The sequence below is a fragment of the Diplotaxodon limnothrissa genome, linkage group LG17 (genome assembly GCF_057381915.1).
Source record: "Diplotaxodon limnothrissa isolate DT_005_m linkage group LG17, D_limnothrissa_male_GT1.1, whole genome shotgun sequence".
Classification (NCBI taxonomy): Eukaryota; Metazoa; Chordata; class Actinopteri; order Cichliformes; family Cichlidae; genus Diplotaxodon; species Diplotaxodon limnothrissa.
In genome coordinates, this window is record NC_140612.1 from 32,252,634 (window position 1) to 32,276,130 (window position 23,497).

The 23,497-nt window shown below is 41.5% G+C and overlaps 1 protein-coding gene across 1 annotated transcript in view; it reads right to left on the reverse strand.

Moving 5' to 3' along the window:
- Positions 1 to 579: 579 nt before the first annotated feature.
- The window catches only part of LOC146615269 (uncharacterized), a 42,544-nt gene continuing 19,626 nt past the window's right edge, over positions 580 to 23,497 (reverse strand). Inside the window, exons 5-9 of the mRNA XM_085376799.1 lie at positions 15,855 to 15,992; positions 14,605 to 14,747; positions 6,485 to 6,655; positions 6,217 to 6,325; positions 580 to 4,647 (exon numbers count right to left, since the gene is read on the reverse strand). Coding sequence (XP_085232925.1) covers positions 2,821 to 4,647; positions 6,217 to 6,325; positions 6,485 to 6,655; positions 14,605 to 14,747; positions 15,855 to 15,992 — 2,388 coding nt within the window. The 3' untranslated portion in view covers positions 580 to 2,820. The remainder of the gene's footprint in view (positions 4,648 to 6,216; positions 6,326 to 6,484; positions 6,656 to 14,604; positions 14,748 to 15,854; positions 15,993 to 23,497) is intronic.

Consider the following 23,497-nt stretch of genomic DNA (forward strand, 5'->3'; position numbering starts at 1 on the left):
CTGCTACTATTTGAAAAGAGTTGCAGATATTCTAAGGATGTGACTTCACTTCTAAGGAGCTTTAAAGTGTCTTTTGGGCCCGTTGAATTGATTATTTTTTAGCATCAGGCCTCCCACTGTTTGCAAACACTTTTAACATATCATCTTCAGAGTATGTCAGGGTAGTGTTGACGGTTTTATATTTCTGCCCCCAAGTGGACAAAAAAAAAAAAATTCAGTTATTGCAGGAAGTTTTGTGGAAGCTTACTAAAAAATGCAATTATTGACATAAACTGTATATAAAAGATGGTTGCACCTATAGTGAACACTCATTTAAAAGCTAAATTACAGATTCATAATATTTCACTCAAAACTGAAGAACAAATGGCTGTTAGTGAAATCATCCACACAGAAAGACATTAACTGTTAAAAATTCTTCAATACTGTCGGCGCACACCTGACGATTAAAGCGGCAACCTTTAATGGATCGACTCCCACCTGCACTAAAGTCTTGCAAGAGTGTCATGCACGGTGGAGAAAACACAACCAGACCAACGAGAATCAAGTCAAACATTGAACCTTTTATTAGCTAGGCTCATATTTAAAGTAGAAACCACACTACAAGTATTTCTTTCCCCTTTACAAAACTCATTATGTACACTACAGTGCTGACAGTTAAAAAGAACAGAAAACAAACAAACAAAGAAAAACTGGAGATAAATGAACTCTGTGAAAACAATTCTAGCCCCTGAAGACTTTTTGTTTTCAGCCATAACTTTTTTGTCACATTTCTACAAAAAAATAGAGAAGTTCCTGTCGTGTTTCTGTAACATCCAAAAGCCAAAAAGCGTATAAAGAGCGGCATAGCGCCTCACAACTGTTATCAAGTGCTTAATTATCACCTCGCTCTCCCCCAGAGCCATACAGTGAAGAGTTCTCACTGTGAACGTTGAGGCAAACTGACGACAAAAAGCTAAGGCGTTATCTGTCATTTTCCAAAATTTTTCAGGCTTGTGGTGAAACGAATCATTAAGGAAAAGAAACCCAAAAAACCTTCTGAACACTGCTGAACCCTCCGACCTCAGATGTTTGGAGAGCTTCCAGCGGCTTTAGACACCAATTTAAGGCTTTGCTCTGATTTTCCAGTTAAAACTAAGACCCCTTCACTGTATGTCTCTGGACCATCTAGTATTTCACAGTTAAGGACAGGCACTGGGGAAATGTGGGCTACATTAGCAATATCGATAGTAAAAAACAAAAAAGACAAAACAAAATCAAGACACCAACAAAGATACACAACTCTGTGACATGCACCGAGACAGACGAGTTTGACTCTCATGATCAGATATTTGGAGAAACATATATTCTTCATAGGCGCTGCTAAAAATTCCACATAAAATAATTTACTGTACTTTTAAACACTTCAGTCTGTGGTTCATAAATAAAACATTTCATAGACTCCACACTGTAGAGAAAGCAGACTTCAGGTAAATAGATAAATAGTGCTTTGGAAACGAGCTCTTGACAGCGTACCGTCTGTTTTCGAAGTGTAAATAAAAAAAATAAATAAAAAGTGAGCCTGAATGCACTGAAGTTACAGTCTTGGAAGAACCTGAAATTGCCCTGTGGATAATCTAATGGAATCTGCAAGTCTCGACTCAAAGTTTCCACAATAATACCAACTGCATTTTCACACGCACTAAAACTGCTGTGATGAGTCACGTTTGGGATGTCTTGGCTATGCTGCATCTGTATGATATTGCTCTTTGAATCCTAGCTCACAGTGAGCTGTCATCGTAGCTGCTTGTTAATAAAACACAGATCCGGTTAAGGGGATAAAAATCGAGGTTCAGGATGTGCCCTGAATGCGTTTTCCTGAGACTTCTGGAGGCCCTGGGTCGAGTTTGTTCACAAAACTTGTTCTCAAAATTAAGAAGCCCTGGCACACATCCAGGAGACGGGCGAAAAACAAAAAGAAAAGCAGCAAAATTACACAAAGAGCCCACTGTGGCGTTAAGGGCAGCCAGCACAGGACAACCTCAGTACTTTGAAAAATGTGACTCTTAGTGGCCTGACTGAATGCAGTTCTACTGCATGCTGGAGCTCAGATAATGTTGAGTAGCATTAAAAAACTACAGCAACATTATAGCATTATAGCTCTAAATACAATATTAGGGAAAAGTACTGTGATAGACTGTATAGTGCAGTACAGTAATGAAGTGTAGGAACATTAAATCAATACACCAGCGGTGATCCATCATTATTTCAGAAACAGTCTTGGGCACGGAGAACATACGAGAAAAAAAAAGCCACAAAAATGGAAGCATTAGCTGCAAGTTTCACAAAAAGGCCACACTTACAACCTTTATTCTATATTTATATAAATATCTGACACAAGTCTGGAGAAATCTTCACTTCCTACATCTGACAGGCTCACAGATAATCTGATGTTTGAAAGGACTTATGCTCACTTCACTTAAAAACAAAACAAAAAAAAACAGAGCCAGACAGCAGTTTGGCAGACGACAGGGCTCATTTGAGCCTGAATAATCTCTCCTTCAGAGTTCAGATGGCTAAAGGCCAAAGCTACCTGTAAATGAAAGGAATTCTCCATCACACTTTTTAACCTGTGCACGACCAAAGCATCTGTACAATCTAAGCCAGTTCAGTCCAGAGGTCTGGGTTATATCGAGTCCAACGCTGCTTGATAAACTATGATACTGTGTCTGCTTTCTCCCTCTTTAGTTATTTATTTTACATTGTTTTACAACAGCACAACCAAAATGAAACCTTATACGTATACAGTCATTTAAAAAGAGTTTCATTACGTACAAAAAACTACTATAAAATCTGCTTCGGCTCCTCTTCGTGGTTTGGGGGTGGGGGGAAAACAGCAGGGCGAGGTTGAGGTGGTGGGTGAGGAGGAAGAGGGGGGGGAGGGGGGTGTGGGGAGGAGGATGGCGGTGGAGGAGGAGGTGGGTAAGGGAAAGACTGTGACAGGGAGAGCTGAACCTGCATGGATGCTGAGGTCTGGTATTGCGGTTGTAGGGGGTAAGCACCCGGCGGCTGCGAGAGGAAAGGCTGAGGGGGGAGGAAGGGGTGGGAGGTGAAGCCGGGATGCTGGGTGGGGAAGAAGGTTTTGGCGAACTGGTGTGGATGGGAAAGGTGAGGGGAGAGAGACTGGGTGTTAGTGAGGGGAGAGCTTAGAGGAGGGGAGGCCATTAGTGGGGGCTGGAAGTACGGCTGGGACTGTGTGGTGATATTTGGTTGGTGATGCAGGTGAAGCGGGCTCAGGTGGACCGAATGTGGCGGTGCTTTCTGGGTGAGAAAAGAGTTTAGCGTTTGAGGCTGTGTGGGAAGGGAAGGACTGGAGAGGGTGTTTTGGGGGAGCCCTGGAGGTCTGTGAGGGATGTGGGAATGCGGCAGGAGAGGGGAGAAAGAGAGGGGAAGCATCTGAGGGAGGGGAGGAGGTGGGAGATGCTGGGGTGTGTATTGCTGCATGTAGTTTCCTTGCCTCGAGGCGTCCTGTGGTGGATGTACTGGCAAATCCACGGATGTCCTGGAGTCTGAGTCTAAAGTGTGAGTCTGTGCCTCTGGGCGTGTTTGTGTCCGCATGTCGATCCCTGTGTAAGTCCATGTGTTGATTTCGGAGGGGTGTGTTTTTACATCCACAGTGGGCGACCCCTGTGACCACCCCTGTGTCTGTGTGTCTGTGACCGGGAGCGAGTCTTTGTCCTTCGGTTGATCTGACTCCGAGGAAGGAAGAGGCTGAGAAGAAGGAGGAAGCGTGGAGAGAAGAGATTCCACTGCAGGCTTGAGACTAGTCAGGGATGAAGAGGAAGCTGGCAGAGGGGAAGATGTGGACACCACAGCAGAGGAGGAGGAAGAAGAAGAGGTAGAAGATGGATGGGAAGCTGCAAAAGTCGAATGCAAGCTTGCGACAGGTGAAGGTGAAAACGCTGACGAGGTGGAAGACTTTGGGGATGATTTCGGAGAAGCTGAAGAGGAGGAACTTCTACTGGAAGACGTTGTTCTGCTGTCTAAGAGATGGTGGTGGTGGTGATGAGGTTTAGATAATATTTTGGGTTCTGTGTCCCGATCAAGAGGAAGGAAAGCAGGAGGGGACATAGTGCGAGGTGGAGGAGATTTATTCTTGCAGGCAGGGGCTGGAGATTCTGCCTTCACCTTTGCAGGAGGTGAATCCTGCCGTTTAGGGCCTCTTTCTTCAGCTGCCCTCTCCATCACCTCCTGTTTGTCTGAGTGTGCTGAGAGAGCAGGCTGGGACGGGGGAGGTGGATGCTGAAGGCAATCACTGTCCTCCTCCTTTCTGCCAGTTGGCAATGTCCTGCTTTCTGCCACCTCAACCTCAACATCCTCATCCTTTATCCTCTTCTTCTCATCCTCCTTTTCCCCCTCAAAAACCGATTCAGTCTCTTCCACTTTCAGCTCAACCTTCTCCTTCTGCTCCTCCTCCCCCCCTTCTCCCTTGTGGTACTGCAGGAGGCGGACATGCCATGCCAGGCTGCAGACAGCAGAAACTGTCTTGAACTGGTGGACCACATTGCGGGGGATGAAGTAGATGTCATCGTGGCACAGGCGGATGCGAGCATAACGAATGCCTTCCCGCCGCAGCTGGTTTAGTTTGGCGTCGTCCACCCACTGCACACACTGTACAGAGAGAGGGCGGGAAGACGGTTAAAAACGGAGGAGAGGAAGAAAATAGATGTCATAATACCATGAGAATAAGAATTTGAGCAGCAGAGGGCCATGCTGACTTAGATAAAGTAAACAAAAGGACATGCATCGCAAAACTGATTGAAAACACAGTTACACGTCAGAATGAAAGTATTACTAATATTAGAAAACAAATTTATTTAAATTCTTTATTAAGATTTAAATTAGCCTACATCCTTCCAGTTGTCTGATATGCACTGCTTCACAGGACACTGAGAAAACCGGCTGCATGAAGTTAAAAGGCAGCAGCCTCTTGCTAACAATTCGAGAGTTGTTTTGGTTTCCTTTAAGGATGCCGAGCTGCATTGAAATGGTCTGCAGGCTTGTTCCAATCCCCGGGGGGGACATTTTGCTGACGCACGATTCAAAACTCACAGATTAAATAAATTCAAAATAGAATTCCTTTGCATAACGAGTCAGAACAGCAGCAGCAAGACAAAATCTTGTTCTCTGAAGTTGCTTTTGATCTCCTTGAGTGCAGGTTGTACTTATGCAGTCTGCACAAGGGGAGCTGGAGTCTCTTTATCTCAAAAAGGAAAAGAAGCTACACAAACTGCAAAATCAAAGCTGGCAGAAAGGACTAGAGGAACTTTAATGTGTTTTTTTAAATAATTTGTATTTTTGTCATTTTTTAAAAATAGGTAAAAAAAAAAAAAAAAAGAGCAGTGTGTTTGTTGTTTTTGGTGAAGTTAGATTGTTTTGGCAGTAATTCATTAACTATACTGCTCAAATATTTATTTCACTTTAAATAAACATTTATCTTATGGGGGATTTTTCTGAAATTTAAATAAAATTCACATGATACATAAATAAATATGAAAAAACAGTTGGTGATCACAGAGGACGTCTGGCAGGGACCTGGATCGAGACTAGTGATATTTAACATTTAATTCTTCCTCCACGGAAAGATGTCTGCGGGTGCAGATGGACACAACAAGAAGCCTGGTTATTAATCACTTGGTGTGAGTTTCCTTCATTGATTTTGAGAAAAACAAATACCAGCAGCCAAAAAACAATCTGCATTTACAAGCAGCTAACTGTGAGGTGCAAAAGATCAGCATGGAAACAAACTAATCGAAAACTTCAAATGGCATCTGTGAACAGACTGACTATTAAAGCTTGTTGCTCGTTACTCGTTACTTAATAATCTACGTAACAAGGATTGCTAAGCAGATTAACCCGGAGAAATAAACTAAACTACATAAGCAAAAAATAAATACAGAAGAACTATAACTATAATTATTTACTATAGTAACACTTGTCTTTTCTTGTCTTAAGACAAACCTCTAGCTGAGGTTAAAATTGTCCACCGGGTGGCAGCATCCATCATCAGGTTTACACTCAGTTGATATTTTGGTAACACTTTATCCAATATGAGTTATTATAAAGGTCAATTTACTGGGAGTAATAGGAGTGAGTGAGCACAGGTGTGTGTGTGTGTGTGTGTGTGTGTGTGTGTGTGTGTGTGTGTGTGTGTGTGTGTGTGTGTGTATAATGTAACACCTGAGACAGCGGGGGTTCATGTAAGTCCAACTGCAGCCTCTGAACTACATAAGGGAAATCACCAGCGTGGAAACACACAACATCTTTGGTTACACGAGGAGGCTCCAAGCTGAAAACGAGCAAGGGGGGAGGGAAGAGAGAAGGATTATATGATATCCGTCAGTGACTAAGCTGTGTAAATACAGAGCGTGTGTCACTTCCACACAGACGGCTGCTTACCAAACTGTCTGACATTTACAGCGTGCGCTACTGTCGCTTCAACACCTACCTTTCTACGGAGCATACGGCCTTCAGCACCCCCACGGCCGCCGTGGTTTGGCGCTCGAAACCCTGTCCGATGTGATCGGCGTGGGCTCGCGTCCGATCCTCGAACAGCATCTCTCTGGGCTCGCTGGTCCTGGGCAGGGACTGAAGCAGGTTCTTCACCTCATTTGCGGAGCTAAGAGAAAAAGCAGAGTGAAAAAGTAGAAAAACACAGCGTGCCCACACAGTTTGTGTTTCTCACCCGTCTGCTTCCCTGCTGTCTAAATAAAGAAGGAAATGACTAAAGGTGAGTGGGATGCTCACTCTCCTAGGCTCTTTCTTTCCCGTCTGCTTTATAACAGCACAAAGAGACCTGCTGCTGTTGCTGTTGTATTATCAGCATCAGCTAAGACAGAGACAGAAGCATCTACAATAACAAATCAATCAGCCATAGGGATACACAGAGCGATACTGCCTTTAAATGATTTGTAAATAAGATGGATTTTACCACAATCAGCAACCAGTATTTATCTCGTCTAGTCTAAATTTTAAATGTTCAAATCCTGCCTGTCAAAGCGTTTACAACATATAATAAAGTAATAAAGACTGCTTTGTTTTTGGCTTTAAGGGGAAATAAATACAACAAAAATAATGAAATAAATAGATAAACGATTCAAACATTGACATTGAACCACAATTTTGCAATTGCCGCCTCTGTAACAGCCAGCGCTGATGTCATGTTATACTTTGTTCCTTATTAGTTGGCAAAGCTATGACTTGGCCTAGATGCTTGCAGGTCAAATTTAAGACCTTTTTAATAACACTTAGAACAAAATTTTACACCAAGCTTCACATCAGAAGTGAAAAATATGTTCTCTCCAAGTAAACACATTAATGTCAGTTCAAACAATTGTTATTCGTGAGCCATTTGTCATGAAAGTCACATCTTCCCTTTTCTAATGAGCACGCTGGCTAACAAAGCCGTCATCATAGTCGTCCCCAGTGTTTCCATCAGTGTGTGCAAGACGGGCAGCAGGCCAGGCCTAAGCACTGGGGGAATTTTTGTTTATTTTGGTTTGCATTTATTTTCTGGGGAAAATCTTTAATTGGCATCAGCACAAACTGTCCGTACACATATAAAAATATTCTGAAAGCTTTAGGTGAACAGGTGATCAATTACATTATGCTATCTAATTCTTTAGAGACCAAATAAATACATAAATAAATAAATAAAAGTGAAATATTTAAGATCCAATCAAATTTAAGATATTTTAAGGACCCATAGACATCTTGTCTTTACTTTTCCCTCATCTTATCCAGTGTAGCTGGATCTAATCTAAAAATCCTTATCCTTGATCCACATGCTGGAATTTTTGTCATAAATGAAAAGGTCATTTGTGTACGAGTATGGACACTTTTGCACTCGGCTTATTATTTTTCATATTGTTTCCTGTTAGAGATTTGTTTGTTTTTCAATTGAACTATACAGGTTACAGGTCACATTAAATGTGGGACACATTTTGAAATGATTTATTGTAGTCTCATTTTTAATAATCACAAAAATCTGGCATTTTAACAGGGTTGTCTACACTTTTCACATCCACTGTATACCTCAACTATTAAGCCAGAACGTGGAAACTTCACAGCCTGAGGGTAAGCCGATGTAAACTTAACGAACAAGCAGGCATGTTTGTTTTAAAAAGACTTACAAGAACAAACAGATCCCTAAAAACTGCGCGTTATTTAATGAAAGTGTCAGCGCTCACAGTTAAGTAGTCGATACGTTTAATGTTTGATAGAAGCAGGATGAAAAAGGCGTGTTTCAGCCTGTGGCTTCAGTGAGAGTTTCTGAAACATTTGTGGGTGTAACCCTCATCAAAGTACCATTCATGCTCAGTCTGGTTTCCACACCACACAGAATTTACCCATGTATTAATAACTCCTCCACACTAATAGACTCAATACTTGAAATGTGCAATTCACTTGTATTTTTATTTTTATTCCTATTTATTCTATTTATCCCCTTCGTATATTTTATTTATATTGTCTCTGTATTTATATATATGTGTGTGTGTGTATAACTCTGTAACTTCTGTCGGTGCTGTGCTTTTTTGGAAATCGAATTTCCCAGAGGAACCCACCCGAGGGATTAATAAAGTTCTATCTTATCTTATCTTATCTTATCTTACTTTGATACATAACACACATATTAACAGTATAAAATACTGCAGATAATTTACATATTTGAGGTCATTTTATAAATGTAAGAATTTATTGCACTTCTCTGATTCACATGCAAGATGTAGTATGAACCAAAAGATGAAAGATAAAACAACAAACCCACAATGCGTCTACACAATTACTGCAGGCCTTCAACAGATATGTCAGATTTTCTAGCTCCGGATGCCCCCCCCCCACTCCCAAATCTAATCATTTTATTCAATTCAGTTTTATTTATATAGCGCCAGATCACAACAATAGTTGCCTCATGGTGCTTTATGGTTCCGTGTTTGCTGCCGGCATAATGCGTGTTTACAAATAAGTGTGAAAAATTGTAGATCTACAACATTCTCTCGCATTTTAAAAAAAAAAAAAAAAGAGAGAGAAAAAGCCCAAAAAACACAAGCTGCGTTTCAAGCAGTGTAACGGCAAAAGCTAGACGATGTACACATACGAAGTCTGCGCTTGGCTTCATGTGTGCAGACTGAAGAGCTGTGAAGGAAAAGCATAGGAATGAGCCATGCTGCCAAACAATAGAAGTACTGCAGTCAGCTCACTGCTGGATCAGTGACTCACACTGGAGCTGCAGTCAAATTCAAACAAGAGTATAAACACAAGCACAGAGTTTGCGAGAGAGTCCTTCGAGAGAGTAACACACACACACACACACACACACAGACACAGACAAGCTTCGAAACTACCCGTGCTGAATTGTGCGTTCATTCATTCAGAGATAAGAAGAGAGAGGCATGAGCTGGTGGAAGAGGAAGAAAGAAGCAGGGGAAAATAGTGCAGAGAGTGGATGGGGGTAGATGAAAAACACACACACACACACACACACACACACACAGAGCTCAGTGTGTCTGAGCTGACTGCAGGCTGACAGTAATAAATGTAAAACCAGGAAAGCTGGTAAGTGAAACTGTGAAAAGGGAGAGCGTAAAGGGAAGAGTGCTGAATGTGCACATCTTTGAAGCCTACCATCCGCTGCAAATCTTTAACTACATGTGAGGTCGTGTTATTCTCCCACCGTGTCTGCTGGTAGTGTGCACCAAAATGTCAGGAGAGATTCCTGCGCCTTTATTGCCAGTTAAAGCAGGACTGAGGGGTAGATGAGTAGAAGAGGGCGCAAGGAGATAATAGGGCTGGTGGGATAAAGAAGGAGGGAGGTGGGGAGTATGTGGATATAAAGGGAGAAAGCAATGGAGGAAAGCAATGCTCTCTGAACATACAAAAGCTGTTTTTTGTGTGTGTTAATTATATTGATTTTTGGCCAGGTTCTGCATTTAAAACTCAATTTAGCCCCAAAGTAATATGTGCCAAATGAAATTCATCAACAAAAGCACACAAATGTTGTTAATGGTTGTGTAACTCTATTCCGTAATATTTTGAAAAATGTAGATAATACCAGAATATATGATATATTAATAATTGGGATACCATTAGGGCTGAACGATATTTCGCATTTGCGATAATATCGCGACATGATCAAGTGCAATTTTCTAACCGCAAAGGCTGCGATTATACTCTGGACATGTCCAAATTCATGGGCTGCATCCTCCTGAGGCCGCATTTGTAGACCGATTACGTCACAGCGACGCGCCGAAGGCTGTCCAAATTACTACCATATCCCAGAATTCATAGCGCGGCCCAGCCAAACTCCAGTTTCCAGCAATGGCGGCCGCTACTAAGTTTTAAAATTACTCATACTAATCTTTCTGGGTCACAAATATAAACTTTTAACATATTTTCAGGCGAGAAAGTAGTTGTGTAAACATCAAATATCTGCTCGGTTTATCAAGATATCCCATATTTGCAAAAGTGCTTCGACGTTTTCAGAGGCGTCTGCTACCCACCAGCTTGACAGCTAGCCAGGAGCTCGAGGGTTACTGATGCGGCCGAGAACGGCACAACTCCCGGCACATCATTTTCAGATCACCGCGGAGTTTCGCTGCTCGGGTTAAACATAATATATAAGTCACTTAGACAACCTAAAAATGTTATTGTTGGGCTTTTTTCAGTGTTTTGTTTGTTCGTGAGTAAATCGGTTTGGCTGAGATTAAAGTTATTAGATTAGATAAAATAAAACTTTATTAATCCCCCGGGTGGGTTCCTCCTTGGTTTTCACACAGCTGACTAAACGTCAAACAGAAAACTTATTAAACAGAAGTATGAGACAGTCGAGAATTTACACCAGTGTCTGGTTATATTTTAGATAGCAAGAAGCAGACGGCCGAGTTTATTAAACTCCACCGAGACAGCGGTGACGCTAATCAGAAGGCTAGACCGTCCAATTTCGTTTGTGTGTGTGTTTATACAATTGCTATTATGTTTGCACTTTATGTGTAATGTTACTGACTGCAGAGATCAGTAAGATGTGTGTATTTTTTATTTATTAGTTTTATTTATTTTATATTATTTTTTAATTGAATGACTGTCTAGTAGTTCACAGATGTCGAAAAACTGAGTGTGGTAAAGCCACTGATTTTTTTTATGTATATTTCTGCAATCTGCACATTGTACTGACTTTCATTTTAATGTTTACACCAGGGTTCCTTGTCAGCACTTTATGCTCAGATGTTTGTAAGCTAAAAATAAACTATTGTGTATGTTCAAATATACTGTTGTGATTGAAGAAGTTAAATAAAAATGTCAGTCATCAATTCATGCATCACCTCATGTCATCATAACAGAGGTCTGTCTTCCAGGAAAGAACAGTTTAAAATTAATGTAATATAGTATTGGCCATACTATATGATGTATTGCTTGTCTTTGTTTAATAATACAGAAGACAAAGACCTTAAAAAATAATCGCATATCGCATCGCAATCGCAATATTGGGGCAAAAAAATCGCAATTAGATTATTTTCCATAATCGTTCAGCCCTAGATACCATGTTTGAAAACTGATCATTTGTTATATTCTCTAGTGGTTTATTTATTTGGAGCATTTTAAGCCTTTATTTGACAGGAAAGTGAAGGGAAATGAAGGGACTGGTGGGTTGCCTTGTCAACCAGGTGAGGTTGACAAAGCAAAACCGATCAGGAACATGTATACAAAATCTAATAAAATATGAAAAAACAAAGGTAAAAGTTAATCTGGAGTAAAATGCAATTAAAAAAAAACTAATAAAACAATTTCAACTACACAACAAAAGCACAAATACAGATCAAAATGCAGTAAATGTGGTACTAAATGTAGTAAAAACAGCTCAGTAAATATCAGTGTAAGTATAGTAGACAGTGCAGAGCACATAAAGTGTGAAGTGCTTGAAATAAAAGGTTAACGTCACGTTAACATCCTTTTTTCTTTCAGAAGCGTTCCACCTCTGTCTCTTCGTTGCTAAGCTTTGCGGGTTTGATCAGCTCACGCTGGCTGTCACGCTCACATCACATTCTTCGTCAATCCTCTGTCTTTCTTCAAAATGGTGCTGGCCCCGGCTGCTGCTGCCGCTTCTACTATGCGATTACAGTAAATCTGTGTGAGCGTGGCGCCCTTTCACCAAGAGCTGAAATATTTTGGTTTATTTTCATCATCTGACCACTATAATCAAGCTGAATTCTCAGACTGAGAGTCTCAGCGCTGTCAGAAAGGCACAACAGTTTGACCTTTCCACTGAAACTACTGAGAAATAAAAAGCAGCGCCGCAAAGAGACGCTGCTCATGCGCCAGCAGCCTTCCTCCAAACAGCGCAAGGCCAAACTGCAGCCAAGGACTCGCTGCAAACATCACGTCCTCCTCTCCTCCTCACTACTTCTCCATATTTCTTTTGACATGCTTTCTTTTTTGATGTCTCTTTTCTTATTCACACACTGACAGACATGAAAAACACCTGAGCTCCTGAGAACAGCAGCATGTGAAGTCCTCAATAAATCAACTTCAAGCAGAAAACAGAAGTCAAGAAGAAGCGGAAAACAGACTGTAATAGAAACTATCTGTGGAGGTAGCAAGGACAGAGAAATGAGGCCGGAGCTGCAAGGCGGGTGAAAGATTGAGAAATTTCCTACATGCAAGTCTGGTTTTATTTTTTATTTCCGTTAACTGAAAGGTTTCATTTGCCCCCCTCCAACATGTACTTTTAGTTTTACTAACTTTGGTCTAAACCCAGTGGACCATGAAAAGACAAAACACATTAATGTGTACCATAATATAGGAAATTTGGTGCAAACTAGGGCTGCCACAAACGATTATTTTGATAGTCGACTAGTCACCGATTATTTTTGCGATTAGTCAACTAATCAGATCATCATCCATTGGACGTACAGCGTACAGCTTATTGCACCAGCAGCATCTGGTCTTATATAACTATCATTAGCTTACAGCTTGAAGTGTTTGTGCTAACTAAAAATAAAGACAAGATGGTAGTTTATTAATTTTTAATGAAATTTGCAGATTGTTTCGGTGAAGTTTAATAAACTCCTTGCTTTCTAAAATATAACAGGACACCGGAGTATATTCTCCAGCGTCTCACACTTCTGATAATCAGCTGTCTGCTTGACAGTTTTAGCTGTGCAAAAACTATAACTTTAATCTCAGCCAAACCGATTTACTCAGGAACAAATAAAATACTAAAGAAAGCCAAACAATAACATTTTTAAGTTATCTAAGTGACTTATATATATGTTTAACCTGACTAGCGAAAGACGGCGGTGGGTTTGAAAACGATTTGCCGGGAGTCCGGTGTTCTCACGGCTCTAGTTAGCCTTGCCCCCGCCTAGCTAACGAGCTAGTGGGTAACAGACATCTCCGAAAACGTCGGAGCGCTTTTGAAAATATGTGGTGTCTTGATAAACTGAGCAGATATTTGAGGTTTACACAGCTACATTCTCGCCTGAAAATATGTTAAACGTTTATTTTGTGACCCAGAAAGAATAATAAGAGTAAAGTTAAAACTAACTAGCTGCCGCCATTGTCGACAGCTGCGCTATGAATTCTGGGACACAGCTTCTTCTTCTTCGGGGTTTAACGGCAGCTGGCATCCTTGTACATGCAGTGCTGCCATCTTCTGTTTCAGTCCGTTATTACACTCTTAAATCCTACTACTCATTCCTGCGTCCTTTGTGATCTTACAAAGCTTCAAACGATGCGTCGACTATTAAATTAGTCGTCGACGATTTTAATAGTCGACATAATCGTGACTAGTCGACTAATCGTGGCAGCCCTAGTGCAAACACAAATTGAAAAGCAGGCACACTTAACCTAATAATTAAAAATAGGACATCTCCTATGAACTAAAGGACTAAAGCTGCTAATAAAAGTGTGCTTAGTTGAAATCGGCGTGAAATCACAGACTTCTTCCAATAAAGAATCATCATCTTATCAACTGACTCATCTCTTAAGCTAAAAATCAACCAACCAACCGATGCCACCACTAATGACCTGAGACATGAGAGAAATAAATGAAGCGAGGCAGGAATGTGTGTGATGTGCATTGTCCCACGTTTGGCTGGCTGCCATGTGAAGTGGTGTCTGATGTAACGATGATCTCATCCTAGCGGTGAGCCACATACCGCTCCCATTCTCACACACACACACACACACACACACACACACACACACGTTCTCTCTCATGGTCTCGCTCGCAGACATCATGCATTATGAGGCAGAGGCCGTGTTTGAGCAGCAGCGGCACAGGCAAGCAGAGAGGAGGGTAATCGTCTCATCTGGAGCAACTCGGCTTCAACAAAGCTGCACGCTGCTTCAGATTGGAACGCTTTTTTAGCCTATAATCAGTCCTCATGGGCAGAACGGAGGGTACAGAGGCAAGCTGGCTCAATAAGTTACACAAACACACACCACCGAGGCTTGTAAACAACATTCATAAAGAGCGAAATCCCTCCTAATTCCATCTGTCTCACTGAACTGGAAACGTGAGTTGGCCTTATTTGTGCGCATCTGCAGTCTGCCGTTCCCCGTTGGACTCACCGTTTTCTTTTAAAAGGAGACTTTGGTATATCAGCTACAGGTATCATCTGCTCTCCTGGTCTGACCCACATTATAGGACCGTCGTCGCTCTCTGTGGGACTCATCAGCCTCAGACTGGAAAACGTTCCCCATGGAAGAGTCCTCTGGAGCCAGACAGACAAGGAGGAAAAGAAGGAGGAGGGAAAGTGAAGACACAAGGGAATAAAAATCAAAGCATTGCCTTTTTAGTCGGCAACCAATTCATCAAGTGTTTTATTTAGCTCGTGTGCAAAAACTGCTCCCCTGGCAAAACTTGTCACTGGCACCCAGGATGATTCGGAGGGTGCTGAATCTGAGCCAAAGCCGTTCATAGACAGGAAACGCCAGAGGATGTGCGTCTTTTGATATTCAGCGTGCGACGCCACTCCTCCGCAGCGCGAGCAGGAGATTTGAAGTCTCAACATAGAACAGCAAACAGAAGACGAGCCTGTCACTCATGCATTTAAGGGACAGCAGTGAGTAAACGCAGCGTTTCGTGGTCTGCTCCTGCAGACAGAAACAACTTCCTGGACTAAAACAGGGAGCTGCGTCAATCGCTTGACATGCCTCTCATTTGCCAGCCACTGCTGAGAGTCTTAGGTGTTTTGTCTTGCAGTATTCTCCATCTGCTCGGTTTGGTGTTTCCAAATGATCAGCGGTGCAAATGCGTCAAAATAGTCTAGTTATTGAATGCAATATGAGACCATACATGTGGTACTAGGAAGTAAATAAGTAGAGTAAATAAATCCTACTTTAGAGTTCAGGGATGACACTATGTCAGCCAGCTGAACATCGTCACACAACAGCTTGACTAAGCGTGCACAATTTTACTAGAACAGATGATGTTTTCTTGGAACAAATAGTAGCACATTATGAAAATGAATGCTTTTAGAGCATGAGGCAATGAGCGATTAATAAGGATGTCTCAAGAGGATACTAAGGATGAGTATCTGGGCCGACCCAGCAAAGTTTTAATGGCTCTCTTCTGGCTAAAACAAAGAAGATTAAAATCCAGTTCCTAAAGTATTATTATTTTCTGTCGGCTACTTTTTTCTAAAAGGCATTTCACTGCATTCAGTTCAGGTCGGAGACAAACATTTTGCGGACTCACTTCCATATCCAGTTCAAGCTCAAATCTTATCTGTTTGTTTGAATCCTTCTGTCACGTTTTCCATTCAGTCATTCTGTCTTTGTCAGGATTACTGCCACGCTGCTGTCCCACCCAGACTCACCTTGAGGAAAGGTGACTCTTCCAGCATGCTGAGGAATTCTGGGAAATAATTGCCGACCTCCTCGTCCACAGCTCCCACCAGGCTAATCTGTCTCATGGCCCCAGCTCTGTATGTGCCATGACTGTAGGTTTTCTTCACCTGCAGCGGGAATATAACAAACACACGCACATACTCTGTGTTATGGTGAAGTGAGGTTGATTCCTGCTGCATAATTAATCATAAAGTGGGAGTTCAGTTCAGTGTTTAGCTAGAAGCATGCAAACGCTAATATTTAACATTCTCTTTCGTGTTGTGCACAGACACAGAGGTATTATAACGATAATCGAATTTTAAAACAAGTTTCCCTGGCAAACTGTAAATCACAGCTTTATTATTTCTCATCCAAAGGAGTGCAGTTCAAACAAACCATTTTCAATGTGATACACACCCACTGTTTATCATTTCACTCTCAAATCCAACTCAGAAGAAAACACATTCTCTCACTCTAACAATAAACATATCATGCAAAGTGATAAATGGAAACTAATAGTCAATAATCATCATCTGGGAAAGTTGTAGCACCTTCAACAAGCTCATTAAAGACCTCCCACTGTTGTAACAGGGGCTAGAGCAGCGTTCCCCAACCCCCGGATCACAGACCGGTACCGGTCCATGAGTCGTTTGGTACTGGGGCACGAGAGTTGAGGCTCGGGTGTGAAATTTATGGTTTTTAGGGTTTTTTTTATCAGTTTTTATCTTTTTTTTAATCATTTTTATTATTAAATCTGTTTCCCTGCATCGTTTCCCGTGTGCTATTATTAAGTCCTTTTATTTTTGGTACAGGTTTGTCAGACATAAACCGGTCCATGGTGCAAAAAAGGTTGGGGACCGCTGGTCTAGAGGATCTGAGTTCCTTTTTAACATACAACAGTTACCTGGTGACCAGTCCTACTAAAGAGCATTTCACCCACTTGTTTTGTTTTAATACCTTTTTTTAACACCTAAAATCATCTAACAATTTTTATGGAGGGAATTAATTGTGGTTATTTCCAGCTTAGTATAGTTGCCTGCTGGACTCTACTAGAGTAACTCTGTATAGTCTATAGTTAAAACAAACATGAATGGGTGCCAGTTTAGCTCACAGGTGGAGCAGGTGACCATATGCCACAAGCCTAAATGCTTCAAATCCAAGGCCCTGTGCTACGTGTCTTCCCCCAGTCATCCTCTCTCCCTACTTTCCAGTCTGCTCTCCACTGCACTCTGATAAAAGCATAAAGCTCCAAAAACTACTTGTTCATCATAAACTGGGTATTAGTTCATCCACTACGTGAAATAAACAATTTAATTTCCTTTAAGCCAGCTTTTCCCTGATTGGTTGCCCCTTGCAAACAGAAGGTGTGAAGAACAGGTGGGTGGGATTTATGTGCTCAAAGACAGACCATTTGCCAGACACTATATTAGGCATTTAGTGTCTGGCAAAGACATCATAAACAGCTAAAAGTGATAAACAAATGACAGGAAGCAAAATAATATAATGGTCCCTTTCTCCCTCCTACAGCAAGTGTTATATGATGATATTATTTATATTAAATATAATATTATTCATGCCAATTTGGAAACACACGAAAATCTGAATTGGAGGCAGAGATCCGCATAGAAGCTGTGCATCATTACTGGGTGTCAAAATAGACACTGTGTGTGTGTTGGTGCCTTCTTTTGATGTTTCTGCTCCAGTGATGTGACTCAACGCTGTTTGCTGCTTTTCACTTGGCTGACAGAGCATCGCGCCTGTGTGACTGTGTGTCTCTAACCCGCCTCTCATACCCTTGGCCCTCAGCAGTGCCTTTTGTGTGTGCATGTGCGCGCAGTACGTGCAGCATGTGGCCTGCATGCGGTACTCTTGGCTGATCGCGATGCATGTGTGTCTGTGCGCACGCCAAATCCTTGGCTGCACACCTCCAGTGAGTCACCACTTGACAACGAGGCAGAGATAAAGGGAGAGAGAACGGAAGAGAGGCAGACCAGAGGGAGGAAAGAGACCAAGAGAGAGCGAGAGAGGATACACAAGAGAGAAAGGATGAGGGGAAGAGAGACAGATGGAGAGAAAAATGTGTAAAGAAGAGGAAGAGAAAGTTTGGGAAGACAAGCTGTGAAATGCAAGCGAGACAAAAATGAGAAAAATATCTAACTGTGACTCAGATGAAGATCAGAGCACATTGTAGGATTAATAAATGCAGAAATCCTCGTAATTCCAAAGGGTCGAAGAAAAAAAAAAAGGAGGGAGGGGTGTTGATGAGGAGAGATGAGTGAAGGTTTGAAAAGATGGGAGGAGGGAAGTGAAGGGGAAGTAATGAAGATGTAAACACTAAATTGTAAAAGGACTGAAGGGGAGGGTGTTTAGCAGCTCCCAGGTGCCTTTTTATATGTAAGGTACCAGATCCCCAACAGTAGCTTAGAAGACTGTGAATGCTGGCAGCTTCAGTATGTAGAACATGTTTTTTACTCAGTAAAGGAAACAACATGTCTACCTTAATAATTCCTTGTAAATTGGTCCAAACACTTGATGAACAGATGTTTACAGCTTTTAATTCTATATTAAACTAGCAAAAATAAATCAGTGTATCATCCATAGTCATGCCGAGCCACGTGGCTGTTTGTTCACGGTTTAATATCCTCATAAGATGACACTGGCTAAAAGCTTGACATACTGACTCCATAAAGACATATAAAGACAACTTTAAATAGTCTCACTGAGTCAGTGACCTAGTTACACAGAGGGGGATGTGTTGATTCCAACACCATCGGGCTTACAAGTAATTCCTGGCTTCCACAATGTTTCTTAGCCACAGTGTGTGCATGTATTTTTGTAGTGTGTGTGTGTTCTTTTTTTCTACATGATTATAAGTGTTTGCGCTTATGAGTCTCTATTTTTGTGCGCGTGTGTTTACACGTGCGTAACTTAACACCTGACTAAACCCCCATGTTGTTTGCAAAGACAATATTCTCTCACTATCACAAGAGGATTATTAGGAAACGCGACCTGTGACTCAAATGAACGGATAAATTTAACACCCACTGGTACTGACACACACACACACACACACACCTTTTCTATTTCAAGTGAAGGCAAACAGAAGGAAACAGGAAATTTGACAGACTTCCTCTGAGCTACAGTGTTCAAGATGCTCCATTCCTTTCTCTTCTCTGCGTACGTGCTTGTAAACACTGACTTCACTTGGTGTTTTACTCGCCTTACCCATTTTTTTCCCCCCTCTCATCTCCGTCAGCCTCTCCATCTCCTCCTCTGCCTCCTTCCTTCATAATGCTAACATCCCTGGTGGGAAGCCTATTAGATCAATCCTCTCTCCTTCCTGCTCTCCTTTCCGCCTCTGGTTCCCTCACTTGTTAATTCTGTAACAAGCTTCTCTTTCCTTCATCAACTCATCTTTGACCTTCTCCTGCTGAGTTCATGTCATACCATCATCTCACTAATCTGTCCAACCTCTCCCTCACCCCTGCATATCTCTTAAATTCTTTTCTCCCTCTCATCCAATTCTCTCGCTGATCATTATGTCTAGCCAGACTGCAGAGTGCTAAGTTTATTAGTCTATTTCCGTACATGCGTCACAACAAAGCTTCTGGCTGCTGACTGGTGCCTCAAACACAATTGGACATGCTTCTCTTTAACAATCTCCCACTTGGCTCGGCTACAAAGAGAGAGACGTGAATGAATGCACATCCACACTTCAATTAAAAATAATGTAATGGTCCCTTTCCGCCTCCTTTGTTATTGCTGATGAATTCTTGTAAGTTAAAGCGACACCACACTGATGCTAAGCCAACTTCTAGGTACACTGTGGAGGCTGAGCGTGGCAGCGTTTCCTTCAGGTCAGTGAGCGTCAAAAGCCTGGAGCAAGGTGCCTACACAGGATGAGGCTTTAGCTAGAATCAGATGAGCTACACATGCCGATAACCGGCATTCGATGTAGCTATAGGATTCTCAATTTAGAGATTTGAATAATCAGGGGTTTTTTGTTTTGTTTGTTTGTTATTTTTAATATGAGAAAAATTAACCATCTTAGCCTAGGGGCACAACATCTCTCAAAAAGAAAGCACCTAGAGAAATATCTATGTTAGTCTAAGCACAGCAGCTGGACTCAAAATTATAGGCAAAAATAACAAACAAAAAAATTTGTTTGTGGTGTTTTTTACGAGACTAAATGATCTCAGCTCGTTTGTTTACCATCCTTCTCACTCACAGCAGTTCTTATCGTGCTTCACCTATTTATTGCAGGTTTAGCAAATTTGTCACAACTTTTCATACTAAATTGTCACCTAATTTATTCACGCCAGTCTCAATTTCGCCTACTGTGGAGGTCAGAGGACTTCAGCAAATAGAGAGAAGAAAACGCACTGTCATCCTGTCTTTTCAGTTACGATGACTCATTTTACTGAAGTCTGTGGCTAAGTCAAGAAGCTATTGAAATATAGTAAAAAGCTGATGGTGTAGTCAATGTGAAATACCTACAAACTGCTGTTAACCTCCTCTATGCAATATTGGGTCCCAGGCAGGTCCAGAGAGTCACATGGGAAAAATGTGCATTACCCAACTAGTTGGGAGCTACTGGCAGAGTGGTAGTAAAACTTCAAAAAGTGTGACATAAACCAGAAACAACTAAAAGTTGTGCCTTGACTCTACTCCCAGCACATATCAAAAGGAGCAATGTTTACTTTGAAGACAAACAGTTTCTGGTTTGTGTCATACTTTTCAGTTTTACTACAGCTCGGAGAGTACCTGGTGAGTAATAGCGGTAGAACAGAGACTACCAGCAGCCTCCTGCAACTACTCACCAGCGGGTTGGGGAATACGTCTTAGAGAGCCAGCTAAATGGTAGTATTGTCCTGAAAGACTGGGCTCGCCACTCAGACAAACCCTCAGCACTGATATAGGATTTTTGACCCCCCCACCACAAAGTCTCATCTTTTCAAACTGTTGCAACATCTTCCTCTGTATAATCGGAATTTCTGAGCTCTTGACCAGTATTTGCTTTGAACTATACAGTATTTGTTTGCATTAAGTTGTAAGCTGCCCTTACTTACTTACTGTACAGTCTCTTATTTTATATGTTCTTTACTTTTGTGTGAATCTGCAAGCTCCATCTGCCTGTCACTTTGATGCTGAATTTCCCTAATGAAGGACAATAAAGGATATTTCTATTCTAGTCAATGATTTTACACATTTATAAAGTACTGGGCTTCTTTTTCCCCCCACTCTGACCCATAAACCTGCTGGCTTTTACTTCATTTACATATGAGGCATTGCTGTGAATGTTTTTCTGCAGTGATAAAGCATTAACACAAGCACATTATGAGCACAGATTAATAAAATATTAAAAAGCTGCATTGTGCTGTTTCGCCTCGTTTTAATCTTTTGACGACGTACCGACATCATTGCTCTCAGTGACTAAAAGGAGAAAGACCAAATTACCTCAGCGTCCTAGCACACCACGTATTGACTGTTGGACTGTACTTGCCCTGAGAAAATGGAGAGCTGTAATCTTCCATAATTCTTACCGGTACTGAAAATGGCTTTAGACAGGTGCTGAATACAAAATACAGGCACGCAGCCTGAGCAGCAGCAAAGCAACTTCGGTGCCTGCGGTCACATTGTGAGCATAACAAACATCCTCTCTTACACGCTATTCATTATCAATTGCTATAGGTACGCAAGTAACTTCGTGGAGAAGTGTATGGGTGATTGTGTCTCATACTGTGGGAGATAAATTTGAGCACAAACAAAGAAGAAAAGATTGCAAGCGGCGGCAATTTGCTTTGCTCTCCTTTCTGCACACACCAAACAAAAAGCAGCGGTCCAGTCATTTATGGCTCGATAACAGAAACATGGAGGAGAGAGATAAAAGAGAGACAGACTAACACAGCGGGAGGGAGAGAAATGGGGATGATACAACATTAATCTCTGTATATATATATATATATATATATGTGTGTGTGTGTGTGTGTGTGTGTGTGTGTGTGTGTGTGTGTGTGTGTGTGTGTGTGTGTGTGTGTGTGTGTGTGTGTGTGTGTGTACTTGTTCCTGTGTATTTACTATCAGTATGCATGCTCACATCTGTCTGTGTGTGTGTGTGTGTGTGTGTGTGTGTGTGTGTGTGTGTGTGTGTGTGTGTGTGTGTGTGGACTGTAAGTGTACTTCCCAAGGTCACTGCCGAGAGCTTGGAGGGAGGGGGAAAAAAATTAACAAGACCAGTGGACAATGACGTTAGCCCTGCAAGGAACATTACTCTTAAAGGGACAGCACGGGACACAGGTTTGCAGGGAAATTTAGACAAAAATTACACATTAAGGATGTTTCATGCTTTCATTTCAACTGGATTTAATTGATTCACAGTCATGCTGAGATCAAGGTGTTCCTGTGGAGGCAAAACTGTCCAAAAACAGAAGGAAATACAGGGAGAAAACATTATGAATATTCCACACAAAAGAAGAAAACAGCCAGAAGGAGAGCATTAGAACGCACAAACTGATCTACCCCCTGTAGTACACCACACACACTCTTTACAAGAGTATGGTAACCAATCCTGGCTGTACTCACATTGAAAAAGAGCAGGCGGTATCTCAGTACAAAGCCACTCAGGAGGTTTGAGGCAACATAAAGCTTTTCATTAGTGAACTATAGACATGGGACAACTTGAAATGAAAAGGTCTAGCTTTGTCACTGTGCCCAGAGGAGACAATCCATCCCAGCAACACACCTACATAAACAGTTCTAGTTTTTCCCGCTGTCCTCAAAAGTGTTGTGGGTCGAAAAGTGGTCAGGAGGTTTGAGAAGAAAAGCACCTTTTTGTTGATGGAGGTGAGTCTCCAACCTGCTTTACCGTGAAGCCACCACCTGGCTGACAGCAGTCATTTCTCAGAGTCTTTAACTCGACTTCTTCCCTCTCATCCCTTCGCTGCCATTTCTGTCACATTTCTTATATAAAATCCTCTCTTTCTCATCTATTTTAGACTATGCTTCATGCAGCCTCTTGTGTTATATGCTTTTAATAGTCTCTTCCCTCTCTAACAAGTATGTCCACTTGCTTTGAACGTTGATATCTCAAGATTAAGAAGCGTCAGAGTAACAGCCACGTCCAAACGTGTGCTGCACACAACGCTGATGTCGTTGATAATGTTGTCATTAAGTCTGCGAAATCAGACATCAGTTTAATGCCAAAAGCCGTTTTAATTCTGAACAGATGGAAGCAGATGACTCGACCAGATGGTTAAAGCCACAACAATACAACTTTTTCATGTTCACAGCAGCCATCCAGTCTTTTCATTTAATCATTACGTTTCCCTCCCCATCATCACATCACCTTCTTCCCTTACTTTCTATATTTACCACCAGGGAGAACTGGAACAAGTTGACGACAAATATCCGATAACTTGGCAGTTTTTTGTTTTTTTTAAATAGTTTTTTTTTTTTAAAGGTACTGGGAAACAATATGTGGAATAATAGCAGCAAGTGTAGTGGCATAATACTTAAAGACAATTAAAGCCAGCATTTTTTAAAAACAGATGCAATACTTCAAGCTTTTCTAAGCACCTCAAATCCAGTCAACTTACTCTTTACACTAAACTCAAGATGAATGAATTTCACTTGT